This window comes from Furipterus horrens, unplaced genomic scaffold (genome assembly GCF_987537825.1).
Source record: "Furipterus horrens unplaced genomic scaffold, mFurHor1.1.pri manual_scaffold_16, whole genome shotgun sequence".
Lineage (NCBI taxonomy): Eukaryota > Metazoa > Chordata > Mammalia > Chiroptera > Furipteridae > Furipterus > Furipterus horrens.
In genome coordinates this window covers 12,895,763-12,917,146 of record NW_028327186.1, presented here as the reverse complement: position 1 = coordinate 12,917,146, position 21,384 = coordinate 12,895,763, and the positions used below count along the sequence as shown (strand labels likewise).

The window sequence follows — 21,384 nt, the reverse complement described above, 5'->3', positions numbered from 1 at the left end:
GAAACGAAGGAAATTCCACACAAAACCAATGGTGAAGGGAAGGAAACCGGAATTCAAATCAATGTTTTAGAACATAAGGAAGAAAAAAGCAGACAACCAGTGCAGAAGAGGAAGCAATAATTGAAAAATGAGGAAAACTTCCCAAATTTTGCAAAGGAGATGGACATACAGGTCCGGGAGGCGGGTGAGCTGGACCCAGAGGGGACCACACCAGGACGCATAGTTGTGATTGAAATGCCAAAGGTGAAAGATAAAGAGAGAGTCCTGGAGGCAGTAAGAGAGAGGGGGAGAGTTGCCTACAGGGGGGTGCCTATAGGGCTATCAGCTGATTTCTCAGAGGACACTTTGCAGGAAGGAAGAGACTGGTAAGCAGTATGCAATGTGATGGAAAGCAACCTACAACCAAGATTATTCAGCAAAGCTATCATTTGGAATGGAAGGGCAGATGAAGTGCTTCCCGGACAAGTTGAAGCTAGAGGAGTTCATCATCACGAAGCCATTATTATATGAAATGTTAAGGGGACTTACTTAAGAAAAAGAAGATCAAAACTATGCACACTAAAATGACAACAAACTCACAACTATCAACAACCGAATCTAAAAAATAAAGACAAAATCCAACTAAGCAAACCAGAATAGGAACAGAATCATAGGTATGGGGATCATTTGGAGGGTTATCAGCTGGGACGGGGAGAGGGGGAGAAGTGGGAAAATGGTTCAGAGACTAAGAAGCATAATTGGTTGGTACAAAAGGGGGATGTAAAGAATAATATAGGAAAGGGTGAAGTCAAAGAACTTATATGCGCGACCCATGGACGTGAACTAAGGGGAGTGGGATTGCTGAAGGGAAGGGGGGTACCGGGCAGAGGGAAGCAAAGGGGAAAAAAATTGGAACTACTGTAACAACATAATCAATAAAATATACTTAAAAAAAAATAGACATCCATTCATCCATCCATTCATCTCAAATTCAAGATCGGTGTTACTGGTTGAATTGTCGCCAGAAAATTTATATGTAGAAGTTCTAACCTCTAGTGCCTCAGAATGTGACCTTATTTGGAAATAAGGTTGTTGTAAATGTAATTAGTTAAGATGTGGTCATACCGGGGTAGAATAAGCTGTTAATTCAGTAGGCCTGGTGTCTTTAGCGAAAGGGGACATTTGGAGGTGCGCATGCGCACACACGTGAAGATGAAGGTGGAAATCTGCGTGACATAATACACTCCGGGAAAGGGGACGAAACCCACAACCTTGGCATCGCAGGGCTACGTTCTACCCGACTGAGCTGCCTGGCCAGACAAAAAACCCTCAATTTTGGATTGAAAAAAAGTTCTCCAGAGAATGGCAGTTTTGCATCTCATTTTACACGTTATAATCAAAGGAGACTTAAGGGGATCCCATGAAATTCGTGGGTGATAGATTAGGGCGGTGGAAGAAAGCATAGGGGGAACCTCTGGGACTGGATAAAAAGTGAAAAAACATCTTTTAAATGGGCGGGCATGGATAGTTAACACTTAATCATTAGTAGGATAATAACGATGAAGGGTTTTGTGGTCTCCGCTATGGTGCAGATTGTGCCCCGAGGGATCTGGACCAAGGAGACGACCCTGACCTTCCAAAGGCGTGTTATGGATGCACAAGGACCACAGGCAGGCTCCGCGGAGGTCAGGGGACCTCTGTCGGGGAAGGTACCTGCCTAGGACAGGACTCCCGGCGTGACTCGCTTTTAGCTGGAAAGCTTGAACTTCAGGCCATCCTGTGCGATTCCTTGGGGCCCGAGGTGGGGAGGCCGCCTGCGCAGGGGCCTCCTGATCTTGACGGGGTTAGTAAGGGGCCGAGCTGAGGACATTGGTCGGCGCTGTGTGTACATTCAGTCCCAGCTCGTGGGAACGGGCGACAGCGGCTGCACGCGCGTGGCGGCGAGGCGCCAGCTTGGGTGTCAGGCGACGGTCTTCTAAACCTCCTTCGATGGCAGGTCGCGCGCTCCTTGGTCTCAACGGGTCTGCAGGCCACGTGGCCTGGCAGCGAGGGGGAGGATGGTAGCCAGGCCGCGGGGCCTAACGCTGCTTCACGCGGACCTGTCGTCGCCGGCCGCCTCGTGCCACACCGTGGTGGCCCCCGCTGTCCGCGGGACTGCACACCGGGCCTCTCCCGCTCATGATCGCCTCCCTCCCGCGCCCCCCAAACCGCCCAAAACCAACGCAGGTTTCAGCAACCCCTGGGGATGGGGGATGGGGGGTGGGGGATGGGGGATGGGGGAATGGGAAAGAATGGGAGAGGATGAGAGACGCGCCCCTCCCAGCGCGCGCCCCGTAACTACCGCTCCCGGCATGCTCCGGGCGGAGCGGCGCAGCGCGCGTGCGCGGCGGGGGGGCGGGGGGCGGGCGCGGCTGCGCAGTCGCGGCGCTGTGAGGTGTTCGGGCGCCGGCAAATCGCGCCGGGGATGTAGAGCTGGTGCTGCCTACAGCGTCTGACGCGGAGCTGGGTGGGGTGGCGAGTGGGGGGCGGTAGTCGGGGTGGTGGGAGAAGGAGGAGGCGGCGGCGGCGAATCCCTATAAATGGCGCCGAAGCAGGACCCGAAGCCTAAATTCCAGGAGGGTGAGTGTGGGCCTTGGGCGAGGCGGCTAACGGCGGCGGGGCGGGCGGCGCTTTGTGCAGAAGCGCACTGCGGCGCGGGGCTGGGCGCGGCCCGGGAGACCGCTTTGTGGGGCGGCGGCCCTCGGCGGCGGGGACGAAGCCGCGCGGGCCTCCCCCGGCGTCTGTTGTGGGGAGGCGGCGGCGGCGGCGGCGGCGGGGACGGAGCGGCGGTGGGAGGGCCGGGCGCCATGGCGGCGCTGGGGAAGCGGGGAGCGGCGCGGGCCCGCGGCGGGCGGACAGCGGCTGGCGCTCGGGGCCGCCGCGAGCTCGGGGCGGTGGCGCGGGGTGGAGGCGCCGGGCCGTGGCGGGGCGGGAGGGGCCCGGGCGGGCGGGCCGCGCCGTGAAATGGCCGCCACAAGATGGCCGCCGGCGGCTCCCCGCGCCCACGTCCGCGGGGCGGGCGGCTGCGCAGGCTTTGTGCCGCTTGCGGGCCGCGCTCCAGCCGCCGAGGGCGCGCTCGCGGGGCGGCTGCTCCCCAAGAGACGGGCGAGGCCGTGTGAGTGCAGCGTTAGGAGCCCTGCGATCACGAGTCCCGTGGCCTGCATGCCACCGTTTAAATGTCGCCGGTGATGGACTAGCTGCAATGGCTCTGGATTCACAGAGATCTGGGACCTCGGCGACTGTCTGCTAATTGGCTTTTCATGGGCGAGGCTTTGGGGCGGCCCCGGAACCTGGCTGCCCGCGGAGGACGGCCCTTTGGTGTCACAGCGGACGCGTCCGTTGTCGCGTATTAAAGGGGAGGTCCAGGCGTCGGCTAAAATGGAAGGAGGACCCTGTAACGCTTTCAAGTGCTCTTCGCCGCTGTGGACGTTACACGCCACGTACTGGAATGTCCGTTAATGTTCGTGGTAGAGAATTTCAGGTTTATTGCGCTTTAGAGTTCCACGTAGACCCGTATATCCAAAGTCCAAATATATTGTAACTATGGGATATTACAGGGCTTTTTTAAAGAGTATTTTTGATAATGAGTGAGTCTTAATACCTTTATTCCGCCTTGAGAAACAGTGACTACTTACTATGGATTAAGTCTTTTAAAATAAGTGTTTCTGAGCAGGGATTCTTAATTTAGAGTCAGAAGATTCGTGAACTTGGACGGGATAAAAAACAATTTTTTTTGTCTAACTGAAATGCATGTGGTATTTCATTTATGAAAGCCCCCCAAAACGAAAACAGCCCAGTAGTGCTAGCGGCGTGTTTCATATTCCAGCATCGCAGTCCCGGAGGGTGAGCGCGCAGGGGCTGTAGTAGCTGCTGGGTCAGCAGCCGAGTGTTTCCCGTGGCGCTTGCATCCCTGTCGCACCCTGAAACACGATTGAAATGCTTTGCTAACTATGTCAACATAGTTGGTTTCCTTTGTCTTATGCTTTCTGTATTTTGTGTATTTGTAAAGCATTCTAGGGAAAGGCCCCCAGGCGTCCCCAGGCGGGCAGGAGCGGGTGGCCAGAAGAGTGAAGTCCCGCAGGGCCTGGAACGGGGACTGGCTGAGGTCCGGGCGGCTTCTGCGGAAAGCGCTTTGGTCTGAGCCGCGGGGAGCGCAGGGTGGCGCGGCCGGGCTGCCGCGGTGGTGAACTCAGGGAGACTGGGAGCCGGGGTGCCTCCCTGAGGGCTGCTGTGGGCGCTGCCTGAGGGTCGCAGTTCTACTCTCACGTCGTGGCAAAGCCGTTTCATAACCATCGTTAACACGTAATTGTTTATACGACATGCTTAGGGAATACCTTGCAAGGGAAACGGAATATTCTAGAAGACTCGTAAGAAACCACTGCAGAAGAACTGGGCTTATGTAATGGTGGGAATAGGAATGGTCGGAAATAGTATTTCTTTCATAATTCCTTTAGACTTGAAGGTTTTTCTCAGTTAATAATGGCACAGCACGTTCGGTTAAGCAGTTTTAAGCACGGTGACTGTTTGGCCCTGGGCTTGGTCTCCCCCTTGACGTTCTGTGAAGCGTCGTGCATGGAGGGGAGGGCCCCTGCCCCGCCAGCAGGTAAGAGGCCGGCCACTGCCGGCCGCCGACCGACGTCCCCAGTGGGGGCGGGTTTGCGACTGGAATCTTATATTGAGCGCACCGGGCAGACTGCCCTCGTGTTTTTTCATATTACAAAAAACTAGGAGTGAAGAAAGGCTATTAAAAGACATCTGAGTAGTGGTTTGCTCTTCCCCCAGTCACCAGTCTTCTGTGCAGAGTAAAGTCCGGGTTTCAGAACGTGGCATGTGAGGCATCCGGCATCTGTCACTGGCATTTCCACCTTGATGTGTTTGTCCTGTGCTCCAGGGATGCTGCACTGTTTAGATTTGAATAGAAATGTCACCTTAACGTGTGTGCTTTTGCACCAGTTGCTTCTGCAGCGACCTTCATAGTAGCTCGTCAAGCACCGTTATTTAAGGAAATAGTTAAAATAGGAAACCCAGGGGCCGCGCCAGACTGCTTGCTTACATGTCGGTGCCCTCCGTCGGTTGGACAGCGCTCAGCCCAGGCGGTACCTGAAGGGCACTGGGTAAGCGAATGGCCACAGCAGCAGAGGGTGACGTTTGTAATTTGTGGTCAGTTTTGAGAACTTTTAAAAGCAGTAATTAAAACAATTCAGCCACTTCCGATGCACGTTGACGTTTTAATGTATAGATTATGCTACTTAGTTTAATGAGTAAGAGTTGGAAGCAGAGCTATATGCGGAGCAGATGGTTCTAAACGGGGGCCGAATCTTTAACATCGGCTTTGCAGGTACTCGTTGAAAAACAAAGCCGACCTGCTAGTAGCCGCGGTAGATTTTGTTTGCTTAGCAGGTAATAGCGGGTTTGATGCTTTAAATGCATTAACGTTTTGATAAATTGCTGCTTCCGTTTGGGTCGGATGCTCAGGTGCCTTTGTTGTGGGCACTGCCGACCCGGCCGGCGGGGGCCGGGGGTGAGGGCGCCGAGACGCGGCAGGTAACTCCCGGCCTTTTCGCCTCCGCAGGTGAGCGAGTGCTGTGCTTTCATGGGCCTCTTCTGTACGAAGCGAAGGTAAGATGCTTCCCGGAAGGCCTTACCGAGGCTGCTGGGTGCGCCCGCCTGTGTAAGCCCCCTCTGGGTGCTGGTGTGGGGTTGCTCGCCTCCCGCTGGGTGTCGTGCCGCTTGCTCAGTGGCTCAGATGAGCGTCGTTGACGTGGCCTTCACCTTGCCCCCGCCCGTCACGCGGTGGTTGGAGGGCGCGTGGGGGGGGGGGTCGGGGACTGAGGGGGCTCTTAGCCTTGCACTGAGTGGCTTGTGGGAGAGCGCTTCCCGGCCCGTTTTATATGCGGTTGCGGTTTGCCGAGGAAGTACGGAGCTAATTACTAATTACGTTAAAGGGAAAAGCTAGCATTAAAAGCGGGTGTATTTATTTCCCTTCTATTTACTGGTGAGCTTGGCAGATCTGAATCCTGGGGGCTCCCTTTCCTCTGTCGGTGTGTGCTGATTACAAACTGACCTTACGTTTAGCCAAAGGTGAATGGGATACTGAATTCCAAAGTCAAAAAGATTTTTAGTATTTTCTTTCTGTTAACTTTTTTGGGACAAATACAGGATGTGAATATTTATAACAATTGTAGGTTTTTAAGAAAAGGAATCACAGTGTACAAAACAGCGTAATATTTTTAAAGACAATTTCTGCATATATTCTTGTTGAATAGTTTTTCTTGAAAATAGTCTTAAAATGGTAAAGTGTCAGATAGTGTGAATAAATAACCATTTTCACCACTTTTTATTTTTTTTGAAGACCTAGATGTATGTTTTTAAAGTTCTAAACTGAATTTGGATTCGTGGCGATGGTCAGGAACTTCATACGCACACGTCTTATCTCCGAATGTGACTTATTGTACCCGCTTCTGGCAGGTTATTCTCCTCCAGCAGCAAAAGCGCTCCAGTGAACAAATTTTAAATGCTGTTGGAAAACGCTAGTTCTCACTTGTCACAGTTAATGACCTTTGTCCATGCGAATTTGTTGGACTGCTTTTAAGAACAGAGAACATTTTTAATGTGTTATTTTGCTAGTTGCTGGTACTCTGCAGCACCACAATTATTGCCTTTTGTAAGCGAATAAAATTTCCAAATATGTTGTTAGGTATTTTTCTAGAGCTGATTCTGTTTTTGAAATTACAGCTTCTTACTGGTTAGACTGAGGGAGCACAAAACAGCATTCCTCGGTGCTTTTTGGGAAGCTTGTCTAGCCGCCTGCTTCCGGGTTCAGGGCGACCACCCCCCCGCTTCTGGTTCTTTGCTTTGTGGACCGACTCCAGCAAGCTGGGGCACTTCGGCAGTGTTAGGGCTCTTAGTACTTCAACAAGCTCAAGTCACGTTCTTTTAGGGTCATCTTTGGGGGTCCATTTTGGCCTTGAAAGACTGGCTATTTCAAAATCATCCAGGTAGTCTTTTCTCTCTTCCTCAGTGTTTCTAAGTGAAAATCTCTCTCTTTTATTTCAGTGTGTAAAGGTTGCCATAAAGGACAAGCAAGTGAAGTACTTTATACATTACAGCGGTTGGAATAAAAAGTGAGTATTAGATCTTTAAAAGCAGTCTTTTTTTATAATTTACGAATAACGTGTCAGACTGGCACTGACATGCTTCCTGATTCTTGTATGGTTTTAATGTGCACTTTGCAGCAGGGGTGAACCATTTGAGTGATGGGACCACAATAGACATTCTTTGCCATGTTTCTTGTGTTCCAGTATGATGTCTGATAATCATTAAGTCAACCAACACCCCCTTTTTTTTTGCCTTAGCACAAACTCATTAACTATGTACATTACGTCAAACATTTATACTCAAAACAGTTGGATTTTTCTTTTTTTAAAAAGTTTACCTTTTATATAATACCTTAAAAAAAAAAAACTCATCCAAGGACATGCCCATGAACTTCAGAGGGAGGGGAAGGGAGCGCGAAGGAGAGGGAGAGAAATGCTGATGGGTTTGGTTGCCCCTCTTACGCACCCCGACTGGGAACTGAGCCCACCACCGAGGCTTGTGCCCTGACCAGGAGTTGAACCCGAGACCTTTTGATTTACGGGACGACGCCCCAACCATCTGAGCCACACTGGCTAGGGCACCAGTTGGATTTTTCTACCTAGAAGAGGGAAAAGGGTAAAGAATGTCTGATTTGGAAGTTATGACCAACTTATGTTCTGAACTTTGGGAACATAGTTAAATCTTGACAGAAAGTGATTTCATGTGATTCAGTTTTTACCATGTGTTTAATACAGATAACAGGAATTTAATTTCAAAACTTAATTTTCCACCCTGAAGAGTTAAGACTGTTTTTAAGCAGCGGTGTGTTGCCCTGTTACTGGGAGGGGACCGTGTATAGGTTGACACATTCTGAGCTATCCGTCTAGCGGAGCTCTTTTTTTACTGATGCATCTGAAAGCATCTTGGGGCACATGACACCACATCTAATGACTTACTCATTTTTTGATACTTGTAATTGATCAGCCTGTGATTTTTACCATGAGAGGTTTTTAAATATTTATTAATGGTGTTTTATCCTTCAAAGATGGCACTGCCAGGAAGGGTAGTTCTTCAGGAGCTGGTTCCTAGCAGCCGTTAACCTCTCTGTTGCCTGAGCTGTGCCTGGTGCCGTTGCTTTGGAAGGAGATGTTCTGTAGGACGTGCCCTGACTGTGGGCTTGTTCCGTGCAGTTCCCTCCCCGTGTGACAAACCCAGCCCAGGTCGTTACGTCTGTTAGAAATGCTTTTAGCTGAGAAGAACTACTGGACGCTTAACATTTCTTTCATTAGTATCGTTTCTGATAATGGTAGGTGGGTAATACTAGTAACTCAGTGCTAGTGACTGTGAACCGAGGTTTTGGGCTTAACTCGTGTGTGTGTAATTGACACTTTGCATAAAATACATGTAGTTGTGTCTAGCTCAAAGATTGGATTTTAACTGGCATTTGTAGTTTATAAGAAATTGTGAAAACACCAAATTCTTTTAGTTTCTTATTTCGCTGCTTCAAAATAAATTAATACCGTTTTCCCCTTTGTAATATTAGTCCAGTAACACAAATAAACGTTAGGCAGCCTAGATTTTCTTTTGTTTTCAGCTAATTTTATATATTAGTTTGTTCCTTGGAAAAAAGGAAAACATGGCATTAAATATTAGAGGTCTTTATTAATACCTTTTAGATATATTAAGGAATGTTAAAAAGGTGTATGCTTTGTTGTTGACTTTGGTATGTAGGTAAATATATGTTTAATTTTGAACATTTTCATCTTTAGTATTTAAGGAAGCCTTTAAATAAACCCATTCTGGAAGGGGGAGCAGTCATTCAAATGCCCGGCATGTGTGTTGTGTCCCTGGTCAGCGCTGTGTGAGCAGTGCCGTGGGTTTGTGGCTTTGGGAATTCGTTACAGGCTACCTTTAGAAAATTCTGTAATTCTTTTATGGTTAGTCTACATGTAAAAATTTCTGAATGTTTGGCCTTTAGTTACTACCCTAGTAGTGATGTTCCTCAGAGCGAAAGATGCCACTTTTCCCCGTGGGTGAGCAGGGTTTCAGCTTCTGACCTATAAAGAAACTCAAATTGATCTGAGTTTTAGAGCAAGGTGCCACTTGAGATGCATTTTATATCAGATGCAAGGCTCTAAAATGGAACTTCGTAATAAGTGAAATTGACTAGCTCCCTTGAATTGAGAGAGAATTGGAAGAGGTATAAATAGATATACAAATAAAAATAGAATCCTCATTTTGAACATGGTTTGAAGGATACCTTAGTTTTGGGAAATTGTACAACAAAAACCCAATCTCCAAGTGGAAATTTTTATTAAACTTCAGGAAATACTATATATGGTTTTTAAAAGCACAATAGGTAAGGTATTTCTAAATTTTCAAAAACCTTATTGGAGTTTGTTTGACACAGACATTTAAATAATCCATTTGTAAATAAATCTTAACACGCTAAATTCTGCACATAGTTACTGAGATTATTTGTGCTATGCTGTCTGTATCAGAAGTGCTGTGAGGCCCAGGCGCTCTGAAAAATCTTTGAAGACACGTGAGGATATTGTAGCCCTTTTTCCTGTTCCTGAAGGAGCTCCCTCAGTACACCACCCCCTCCTGACCTCTAGGTAAATGCATGTTTTAAAGTTTTCTCTAGGAAATCATTTTGAGGATTACTTTTTTATTTATGCTCCTTTTGGCTGTCTTACGTAAGAGGTCAGAGGTGGGAACTTGTGGCTGCGTCTAACTGTGTCACTAAAGGAGCTCCGTCAGCAGGAGGAAAGAGAGCCACTTGCACGAGAAGTCACGCGTTCCCTAAGCAATGCCTGGTTTTGTTTCCTCCTCCGGAAAACGGCAGAAATCGTGGTCGGAAGGCGCTTCCCTAAGGGCCAGACGCCTTGGCAGTCAGCTCTGCCGTCGATGGTTGGAAGCCGTCCTCCCGGCTGTGCTGCGGGAGTGAGCACGTGCACTTGTGAGCTGGTGAGGGTGAGGACGGTGCGGGCTGGGCACCCACCGCGGCCCTCTGATTCCCAGCCGCAGCCGACCTGTCCAGGCGGCGTGCGAGTGCTGTAGCCCTCCTGACGTTCCGACGGGCCTGGGGTGGCTTTTTGTGTCAGACTCGAGAGTTTTACCCGTGTTACATAATTCCCCTAACATGGTGGCTCTCGTGCTCCTCCCCCATTTTACAGGTGGTACGGCCATGGCACAGAGTTCTGCAGCTTTGCCCGTGCACACAGCTAAGTAGCCAGCAAGCTTTAGTTCTTTAAAAAGGCAGCTTGTTACGGTTTCCTGTGCTGCCTTTTCTGAACTTAAAATTCTTTAAGATGCCTTTATTCTGTAAGGATAATTGTTGAGGAACCCTTGTGCTATTCTCAAATTTTATTTTTACTTAGAGAGCAGGGAAGGGAAGGGGAGAGGGAGAGAAATATTGATCAGTTGCCTTAGGTACTTGCCCTGACCAGGGACTGAACCCGCAACCCAGGCACGTGCCCTGATTGAGAATTGAACCGGCGACCTTGCGCTTTGTGGAATGATGCTCCAACCAACTGAGCCACACCAGCCAGGACTCTTCTGTGACGAAAAATGATCTGAATGATTTGCTTTTGCACTCTGACAGTTTAGATTTGGAATGCTGCTTTTGAGAATATAAAGTTTACTTCCTTTACAGAACAGAGATTTTCACTTTAGTTGATAATGTGTTTGTAGTTTTTGTTCTATATTACTTAAGAAAAATCCAAAGTCTTGCCTTGTGGATATCTGAAAAATAATTGGAGAACAGAATTTGAATAAAAATGAAAACATTTTGAATGATGTTTCAACTTTTGTCTTTTCCAGTTGGGACGAATGGGTTCCAGAAAGCAGAGTACTCAAGTATGTGGACACCAATCTGCAGAAACAGCGAGAACTTCAGAAAGCCAATCAGTAAGTTTGTTTTGCAACATGACTGCAAGGAGAAATGCTTGTAAATTAATTCTTGGAAATGGAATGAACAACAGAAATCACGTCGGCTTCCTGCCTATGAAATGTTCTTGGTACTTGCCAGCTGCCGTGTTACGGCTTTCACTTGAAGTTCTCAGAGGTGCCTTCCCAGGAGAGCGGGTCGCATGCACGGCAGGGAGCAAACGGGCTGTCGCTGGGGGTTTCTGTAGTTCGCACCCTCAGCGTACCTTCCCTTCTGGTTCTGGGAGGTGCATTGTGAGGCGGGAACAAGGAGAGGGGCACCCCCGTTATTCTTCATCTTTGGAAACCCATTGAGAAAGGGGACCCAGAGAGACCAGGTGGTCCATAGGGTAGTTGTTTTCTTCTGCTTTGATTTCAAAGCTGAAATGTATGTCAAGAAAATTGAAATAATAAAAGAGTTAAAATAAAACATTGGGGTTATTAAAACCAAAACAGAACAATCCATTATCGTTACCTTTCACTGGATTTATTTTAATTTTGATAGATATAGAGAACAAAATCTTAGGCCTTTTACTCTTTAAATTATCTGATTTTTGTAACTATGTCATCTGTTTGTCCAACTTGTTAAAAGGTTTGTATCAGAATATGTATAGGCTTGGTCCCCTGCCGGTGTGACCCGGTTGGTTGGAACGTCATCCCGTTAACTGAGAGGTCACGGGTGTGATCCCAGTCGGGCCACTCGCCTGGGCAGCAGATTCCGTCCCTGGCGTATGAGAGGGAACCGATCAGTGTTTTCACTCCTCCCTTCCGCTCTAAAATCAGTAAGCACAACCTAGGTGAGGATTAAACTAATACCTGTGAGAAAAAGGAGTATGTAGGCTTGGGACATCCATTTGAGTATAAATTTCAGAGTGGAATGAAGTTGTCAGAATTTATTTTCCTACATGAGCACTTTATGATGACTTACTGAGATTATTTTTGCAGGGAGCAGTATGCAGAGGGGAAGATGAGAGGGGCTGCCCCTGGGAAGAAGACGTCTGGTCTGCAACAGAAGAACGTTGAAGTGTAAGGAGCTCTTTCTTCGTTCTAATTTTGCGTGTTTTATAAGTGAGATTCAAGCTCAGGGCCCGTTATCAATGTATTGGGGTTTATTGAAAACAGACACTGGAACATTGTTGTAACCTGAGAAATGCCGATGAAATTCCAATCTCGAGTGTTGGGGTGTTTATAATATATTCAAAAAACATATATTCTGGAATTTCCTTCAGTGGGTTTTTTAATCCCCCCCTTTTTAATTGCTGTAAAATAATTTTAACATTTACCACTTGACTCGTGTGCCATTCCTTGGCATGAAGTGTCCACAACCCCTGTCTGTAAGTTGTTGGTGTAATGTGTTTTCTTTTGAAAACATAGATTGAATTATCAGAACCTCTTGAAACCCCCAGGGTATGTGAGATGTTAAGGTTTCCAGTTACCCCCCCCTCGCCCCATAGAAAAGGAAAATAATTTCTTGGTAATCTTAAGATTTAGATCATCTTGGTGTTAAGCTGATGTGTGGAAGTCCTGTGTGTTCATACGTCAGTGCTGCCTGCAGTTTCTGCACTTGGAGCCAGTGTAGGAATGCTGCCTTAGAAAAGGAGAGAAGAACCAGGTAGTCTTGATGATAATTGGTTATACGCTTCTTATTAATGGATCAAAAGTAACATGCTTTAAAATATGATTTATTTAAGAAGTATGTGCTTTTTCTCAAAATTACATTCTGTTGCTTTTAGAGTTACTGGTCTGATTTTAATACCTAAAAGTTAGGTGTTTGTATTGAAGGTCACCATGGACTTTGAAATGTTTGAGGTTGTACCTTTTTTGGTTAGAAGATATGTAGCCGACTTGGCAAGGATTAGGTGTGTGGCTCATAGCTTTTTTTAAAAACAGTAGCATATTTCCATGAGCTGGTTCTTTGCAAAACTGTTGTGTAGTGGTATTCATTAGGATTTAATAGCATTTGAGTCTTAAAAGGTAGCAGTTTTCTCTCTATATAGAAAAATATGGATTTTTATCAATAAAACAATATTTTGGTTTATTGCTAATTCTTTATCACTGTATTAAAAGTTGGTATAGAAATCTAGATAGTAGGCCTAAGAAATACTTGAGTTTGAATGTAAAGCGTTGCATAGTTTTGATTACTGAAATAATGGCTGACTAAATATAAGAGTGTTAAGACTTTGTTTCTCTTGGTTCCCAGTGTTCTTGACGTATACAGTAACAGTTTATGGTTTAGTCTGAAACAAACACTGTCTAGAAAATATTTGCGTTGCAGAAGTTAACCTCTGTACTTCAGATGGCCAGATGCTTGTGTTTATAATCACACATAACAATTGGAGTTGTAACCCCAGACCCTAAATTAAATGGATACAGTTAAAAACTTTTTGTAAGTATATTAATTAAAGCTGTAGAAAAGTAGGGATACTTAGATGTAATCCATAATGATGGGCTTTGCGAATTTGAATTCTAGGAACAAATGTGAATAAAATGAAAATTAATAACTTACTGTTGGCAGCACGTATATGGATGTAAGTTGCTAATAGAGGTGATAGCCAAGCAGGAGACATCGCTGTGTTCTGTGTGCGTGAGACTAGAGTACTGGGTGTCAAAAAGGAGGGAATGTAGTTCCGAGAAAAAATAGTGAACCAGAATTTGGATCGGTGGTAGGTCAGTAGTGAACAGATAGGTCTTAAAACTTAGACATTAGTCAAATTGTGGAGCTACTATAAATTTTTATAAACTGTACTAATGACTTACATACTATAGTAACCTTACAGGTTCATAATATAACCTTGGATGGAAGCCTCTTGATGGGAATTTAATCCGCAATCCGTAAAACCATTGTGTCTGAGCAGGAAACTGTTAACTGCCCGATTTTGTCATTGGAGCCCCATTTCCCAGGACAGACCCCGATGAGGGGACAGAAACAGGCCGTGCCACACGCCGTCGTGGTTGATCTTTCTCCTTTTTCTTCCCTCCTCAGGAAAACAAAAAAGAACAAACAGAAAAGTAAGCATATTAATTTTGTTGAAATTATTTTACCTTTATAAAACTGAATTTTGAATTGACTTAAAATTTAGAAGTTATGGAGCTTTTTTAAGAGTAAGCTTATGTTTATTGGTGGTTTCATAAATATGAATCACGTCATCATCGTAGGTACGTAGTCGTACAAACCTAACTGATGTTCTTTCTACCGTGGGGAAACCTGGAAGCATTTATTGTTTTCATGTTTATTCTTCTAACTGATTAACCCTGAAGATAACTTTTCCAGAAATGTAAGGTGGCAATATTAGGTTTTGCTTTATACTAAATGTTAGGTATAGTTTGTAAAAGTTCATAAAATTTTGGTAGGAATATGATTCTGTCACGTAGATTCAGGTAACACCTGAGTAATGCAGAGATGAGAAGACGGGGGTGTTGTGGGAGGTTATTTTTCTTAAGTTTCTCACTGAATAAGTTAAGACTCTACCTCACCCTCAAATTCTCACAGCACCTGGAAATGGAGACGGGGGCAGCACCAGCGAGACCCCTCAGCCTCCTCGCAAGAAGAGAGCCAGAGTCGACCCTACTGTGGAAAATGTGAGTTTTTCCTTTAGCCTGTAGGAATTTTGAGTCTCAGTCATGTTACAACACATCGAAATAGTCAGCACGTTGAGTCTCAAAAGCATTGCTAACACAGCTAACTGCCGGAGTGAAAGCATTCCTTTGTTTTGGACACAGGGGGGGGTGTGTGTGTGTGTGTGTGTGTGTGTGTGTGTGTGTGTGTGTGTGTGTGTGTGTGTGTGTGTGTGTGTGTGTGTGTGTGTGTGTGTGTGTGTGTGTGTGTGTGTGTACACACACACGCACACAACCCCCCCTTCTAACCCTAGGTGTGTCCCTGCCTGATTGCCCCTCCCCCAGAGCTCATCATCACGTGTTTGTTCAAGACGAAATGTTTCTTTGGCTTTGAACTGTGAATGAGGCCCTCAGATAACATCTTTTTGTCCAACATCATTTTGTTACGATGTTGCTGAGATGATGTAGGAACTTAAATTTTATTAATATCAGCCTAGCCTGTGGTCATACTGGTTTTATTATACTTTGTTTTGCTTAAAATGGGAGAATATATTGACTGATGAAATTAAATGAGGACTATAGACTTACTAGTTCACATTTAATGTCCCAAGATGACTAATAAACCCATAAAACAAACTGAGGACCTAATAATTTGATGTTTGTGGGAGCGTAGTAATAGAGTTGAAGTCCTATTAAGTGATAAAGTCTTATTTCCAACTTATTAGTAACTTCCAAAGTTATGAATCATAATCTTGAAAGCAGGGTTATAATTTTTAACTGACCTTGTACCATTTTGCTGCTGGGGTGGAGAGCAGTGGTATACCTGTAACGTGGTGTGTTCTGAAGTCAGGCCCCATTGGGCAGTTAATGAAGATTTCATGAGTAGGCAGTTGGTGTACTGTTATGTATATTACAGATAGGAGTTGATGTGTTTGGGATGGTCGTTGAGTATCGGTAGTAAACACGAGACCACTAAAAGCACAACCACCGAGCACTGAAGTGGTGCTCGTTCACTGAAGAAAAGGAAACTTGCTAAGGAGTTTTGCCTTCCTTCAAGATAAGATTCCTGTTTCCCAGCAGCGAGCTTTATGGTCTTTTCATTTTTGATTTTTGAAATGATAATCTGGCAGCTTGTTGTTGTACTTTAAAGACTATACCCAGTCCTGGCTGGTGTGGCTCAGTGGATTGAACACTGGCCTGTGAACCAAAGGGTCGCTGGTTCGATTCCCAGTCAGGGCACAGGCCTGGGTTGTGGGCCAGGTCCCTGGCTGGGGGCGTGCGAGAGGCAACTGATCAACGTTTCTCTCCCTCTCTTCCCCTCTCTAGAAATGAATAAATAAAATCTTAAAAAAAAAAAAAAAGAATTTATACCCAGTGCCTCTAAAGGTTTGGGAAAGCCTTGTCTTTCAGAGGAGTTATTTCAGCAACAGAAGACATTTTTAAGTGTCTTTTATTTTTCCACTAAGGAGGAAACATTCATGAACAGAGTTGAAGTCAAAGTCAAGATTCCTGAAGAACTAAAACCATGGCTTGTTGATGACTGGGACCTAATTACCCGGCAGAAACAGGTAATGTGAAAGCGACACTGATTATAATCTATGTGCATTCTTTCTAGTTTGGAAAAAAAAAAACTTTTAGAGGAGAAAGTTACATAGACTAGAATATTGAGGGTATGGCTGATGAGTGTTTTAATCCAGAGACTGAACAATGTGATCAGAAGGAATGACTGGGAGAAGAATAAAAAATAAAGTGCATATATAAAAGTTTGTAATGATTAAAAAAAAAAGTGGCAATGAGTCATTTTTGGAAGTTGCTAGAATAGGAATCATTATTCTGAAAATTGGTTAAGACAAAGAAGCATGTATTTCCTGTCTCACTATTATTAAAAATGGGAGAGCCTCACACATGTCCCTTTTAGTGGAATGTGACAGGAAGCACACAGTGCCACCTGCAAGGTACTCAAGGCTCCAAAAGAACCGGAACCCAGTCAAGTTCTTGGTCTAATGGCTGACGCACGGGACGTGGGCCGTTGTGAGGTGTGTGTGTGTAACAGCTGCGGGGGAACTGCCATCAGACGCCGCAGTGAGAACTCACGGTGAATCGGGTTCTCACAAGAAATGGCACGGGCGGGGTCGTGGAAGGCTTGGGGCTGTGTGAGGGTCGTGAGACTTAAGAAATGTCGGTCATGCATAATATGTGAGCTTTTTCTGATCCTTGGTTCAAGTTTGGCTAAACTGGGGTTGAAACCTCGGCTCCCATTTACAACCTGAGTTGGGGCAAGTTACTCAGATTTTTGTATTTGATTTTCCGCATCTAGTGGAGTACAGTAGTCCCCCTCTTTATGGGTCGCGGTTCGCTTATTGCGGCATTTAAAAAATATTATATTTAATTATTTATCATGGGATTTTGCGGTACTGTATACGTATGTTGTTAAAGTTACGTAGTTAAGAGGGTAGAATATGTTTAAGAACATAAGTAGTGTTTATAATATGAAGTGTGGGAAAGGTTAATAAGGGACTGGGGATGGTTAATAAGTGTGTGGGAAGGGTTATAAAGCCTTAAAATTTATATAAATACTAACATAAATGTAAGGTTCCTACTTCGCGGATTTGCACCTACCGTTGGGGTCTGGAACCTAACACCCGTGGAAAGTGAGGGATCACTGTAATGGCACCTACCTCGCAGTTGGGGGAGGGTGAAAAGGAGCTGTTAGTGCCTCAGGCAGGCTCCTGGGGGCTGCGCACAGTGAGCGAGCGACGGGACGGGGGGCGGCTGCAGGCTTCAGATCCGTGCTGTGCAGTGTGGCGGTCAGAGCCGCGTCTGGCTGCTTAATTTAAACTGAAAATTGTAGTTTCTTGGGCACATTAGCTGTGTTTGAAGTGCTCAGCAGTGCGCTTTCCTTTTCTTAATAGTTGTGAGTGAGGTTTCGTCATGAAAGCCTCAGAAAAATTACATCAGAGCATTAAAACTTTGCCAGTGTAATTTTTCTTTAAAAAAGAGAATATTAGTACTCAAATGCATTTTTATTTTTTAGCTCTTTTATCTTCCTGCCAAGAAGAATGTGGATTCCATTCTGGAGGATTATGCAAATTACAAGAAGTCACGAGGAAACACAGATAATAAGTAGGAATATACACATGTTTGAAGTATATTTAAAGACCTTTCCCCCCAGATATTCTTATTTCCAAGTAAATTATCTGAAATCTGTATCTACTCTGAAACAGCACCACCAGACACTATGGAGACAGGGTTTCGGCGGTCCGACAGGTTTATTTGGCTGGCAGACTTTTTCTTACAGGGCCGGTTAGTAAATGTGTTAGGTAAAGTTGACGCTATTATATACCATTTAAGAAACAATTTTTTAAAAATGTAAAAATCACTTTTAGCCTGAGGGCTGTTATTTGCTCAGCATTAGTTTATTGTGGAAGTGGTTTTGGTGGGTCTTGTTAAGTCCCTTCAAAGAAAAACCTGTTTAGTAAAGGTTTATCCTCGTTTGTTCAGCCTTTAACTTAATCCTTATGCTCCTGTTGGTTGAATTAATCCCCATGTCTCCGTTCTTCTCAGGGACCTGTTTTGGAAGTAAGTTATTTTTGCTCATTTTTCAGGGAGTATGCTGTCAACGAAGTTGTGGCCGGGATCAAGGAGTACTTCAACGTGATGCTGGGCACGCAGCTGCTGTACAAGTTCGAGCGGCCGCAGTACGCCGAGATCCTCGCAGACCACCCGGACGCGCCCATGTCCCAGGTGTACGGAGCGCCGCACCTGCTGAGATTGTTTGGTAACGCATTCCGCTTAGGAACCGTGGCTGAGCCTTCCTCTGGGCCTTGCTTGTGTTTGTCTTTCCTCATTGATATCAAGGGGTCACATAAACTGACGTTCTAAAACATTTCATTCTGATGTGAGCTTTTATCTAAACTATCCAAGTTTAAAAGTGGAGAGTTTCTAAAGTCATGCACGGGAAAGGGCTTGGTGGTGGCTGCCCTTGCCCACGTAACGAGAAGTGTGCTGTGCCCCTGGATGTAACTCGGACTGCGTTTTGTTTGCACAGTACGGATTGGGGCGATGCTGGCCTACACGCCTCTGGACGAGAAGAGCCTTGCTTTATTACTGAATTATCTTCATGATTTCCTAAAGTAAGTCTGACATCAAAAACATGAACTGATACAGTATGCAAAAAATTATTCTAGGAGATTGACGCTATAGGTATTAAAATGTAAAACCAAAGTAAATAAAACAGTGGTGTTGGTACAGTAGTAGGTGTGTTAGTGGAACAAATTCAGTGCAAGTGGATGGGAATATCACTCGTGATAGAGGGGCGCAGCGGTGGTGGGGGAGTGGGGGGGTCCTCAGGACACGGGAACAGCTGGCTGGTGTTTGGAAGGAAGCAAAGCACCAAAACTGGATGGATCAAAAATATAAAACTAAAAACTGTTAAGATAACAAAGGGAAAAATGTAGGGTAATAGTTTTATGATTTTTGTAGTGAGAACAGTCTTCCTAAAAATTAAACTCAAATAACACAGGAAATGATTGGTAAATTTTACTCCAAATATTTTTTTAAGTTTTTTATTTATTGACTTTGGAGAGAGGGTGACTTGTTCCACTTCTGTGCTCCCACTGGCTGAGTCTTGTATGTGCCCTGGCTGGGCATTGAACCTGTGGCCTTTTGGAGCAAGAGGCGATGCTCCAGCCAGCTGAGCCACCTGGCTGGGGCTGACTACAGATATTAAAATTCTGTGTGATAAAGGTGAAGGGGATAGATGTTGTATATACGATATAGGATATGATGCCTTTAGCATACAAAGAGGAGGTCTCGCAATAAGGAAAGGATGAACAAAGCATTGAGAAGTAGGACATTGGAGATTCAGTGTCATGGAAGGACACCACATGTTCAGCATCATGACAGAATAGCTCTTGTCACATTGGCTAAGAATAAAAAGATTGAAGAAACGGGGGAGAGGCTATTCTGTGTTCTACAGGTGTTTGTGGAGTATTTTGGCAATGCATATTAAAATTTCAAATGTGCTTACTGCTCTTTGGAAAGTTATGCTTCTGGGAATTTATCCTACTTAAATGGACAAAGATTTCCAGGCAGGTTGTAACGGAGAGATGTGTAGAGAAGTATTTTTCAGTCTGGAAGAGATCTGAACAAGTGTGGCTCATACTTAACGGTGGGTTATTTCTTGGGCATAGTACTGGGAGGAAAGGTTGAAGTTTTCCATTTCTACTTGACACATTTCTGTAATTGATGTTTCTTAAAATAGTGCAATATATTTTATAATGAATTTAAAATTACAACAGTGAGCCTGGGAATCTAAACAGGTTTTATTTCTCACTCTACCAGGGATCAAAATCTCTCTTCAATTCTTTATGAAATGACACCACCCTACTACCTGACATTTCGGGTTGCTTTGCTTTTTATGGTATTCACTTCAAGTTTGTCAGTTTCTGACTATATTTTATAATTTCTGAATATATTTAATGTAATTGAGTTTTAAAGAGCTAAAGAAAACACCACCACCACCTGTTTCTTAAAATAGTCCAAGCTCTTGTTTTGGTATTCAGAAGATTACTCTTATTCCTGTTTTGAAATAAGAGGAGTGATTGTGGACTTCATTCCTTTAGGCATTGTTATCGGGTATATAACCCTAAGTCATGATTATGTGAGGCTGTGATAACTTCAGTACAGTATCTATTAAGAAGTGTCTTGTATGGCTTGTGTACATAATAAAACAGAAGAGATTTGGATTGATGTATTTGTTTTTCATTTGTAATGAATAATGTTTTATTTTTAGATACCTGGCAAAGAATTCTGCAACTTTGTTTAGTGCCAGCGATTATGAAGTGGCCCCTCCGGAGTACCACCGGAAAGCTGTGTGAGGCGCGCGCTTCCACTCCGTTTGGATCTCTGTAACACGTTTCTGTTCTTAGTCCTCCTCTTGTATAAACGATGTACTTTGAAAATGTTAGTGTATAACAGAATTGATGTTTGTTTTCTGTTTGATCTTAAACAGAGAAAATAAAAGGGGTTACAGCTCCTTTTTTCTTTCCTTTTATTTTTTTTCCATTTTAAAGTTGCTGCCAGTGTATTGATGGACAACGGAGAGACGTACTGTTGAGTGTTCTATTGCCTAGTTGACAAAGCTGCTTCTGAATGCTGGTGGTTCTATTCCTTTGACACTACGCACTTTTATAATATGTGTTAATGCTATATGACAAATGCTCTGATTCCTAGTGCCAAAGGTTCGATTCAGTGTATATAACTGATCACACTCATCCATTTGTGCTCCTCTTATTTTTTATTGGTGCTTAAAGTAAAGAGCTTATCCTTTGCAGGTCATCCACCTTGTTCCTTCGGCATTTTATCTTTGCTCAGATTGTGGAAGAGTGGTGGCTTGTTCATGGTTTTTGTATTTGTGTCTAATGCACGTTTTAACATGATAGACGCAATGCCTTGTGTAGCTACAGTTTTCTGGAAAAGCCAATCTTTTGGGACTTGTTTTTCAGATCTTCAATAAATTTTTTCTTTAAATTTCAAAGAGCACTGTGCTTGTGTGGATACGTTGTGTAGTGTGTACCTTTCCTGTATTAGACGGTCTCAGGTGGGTGTGCGATCTCGTGTGGCTTTATGGACAGAAGCGCTGCCTGAGGACCCGCCTCTAACCCACTGAGGCTTTGGCGGTTTGCTCTCGTTCTGTTGCGTTCTTGCTAAGAAGGTAGAGGTGCACATGACTGTTCCTCTGTTTCTCCTAAACTGTTAGTAACTTAGAATTAAGGGCATTTTACCCGTGTGACAGCTTGCTGT

General features: G+C 44.7%; 1 protein-coding gene across 3 annotated transcripts; it reads left to right on the top strand.

The window, feature by feature from the left end:
* The first annotated feature begins 2,410 nt into the window (after window positions 1–2,410).
* MORF4L1 (mortality factor 4 like 1) lies at window positions 2,411–21,118 on the top strand. Of its 3 annotated transcripts, none has more exons than XM_090263838.1 (13): window positions 2,411–2,598; window positions 5,591–5,637; window positions 7,075–7,142; window positions 9,597–9,713; window positions 10,921–11,007; window positions 11,971–12,051; window positions 14,009–14,034; window positions 14,516–14,604; window positions 16,050–16,148; window positions 17,615–17,703; window positions 18,186–18,358; window positions 18,629–18,713; window positions 20,375–21,118. In XM_090263838.1, exons 1-13 carry the CDS (start codon window positions 2,559–2,561, stop codon window positions 20,457–20,459), a joined length of 1,086 nt encoding a protein of 361 aa, XP_090119964.1. In that variant the 5' UTR covers window positions 2,411–2,558; the 3' UTR covers window positions 20,460–21,118. The 3 variants fall into 3 exon arrangements, with proteins under 3 accessions (XP_090119964.1, XP_090119963.1, XP_090119965.1); XM_090263837.1 differs by having other exon boundaries at window positions 16,047–16,148; XM_090263839.1 differs by lacking the exon at window positions 9,597–9,713 and having other exon boundaries at window positions 2,415–2,598; window positions 16,047–16,148.
* The last annotated feature ends 266 nt before the right edge of the window (window positions 21,119–21,384 follow it).

Excerpts from the sequence above, each read along its gene's own strand:
- MORF4L1 (XM_090263837.1), top strand. The coding sequence starts at position 2,559 with ATGGCGCCGAAGCAGGACCCGAAGCCTAAATTCCAGGAGG. Across the intron at positions 2,599-5,590 it reads GAAGCCTAAATTCCAGGAGG|GTGAGCGAGTGCTGTGCTTT; the intron begins GTGAGTGTGGGC and ends TCGCCTCCGCAG. Across the intron at positions 16,149-17,614 it reads TAATTACCCGGCAGAAACAG|CTCTTTTATCTTCCTGCCAA; the intron begins GTAATGTGAAAG and ends TTTATTTTTTAG.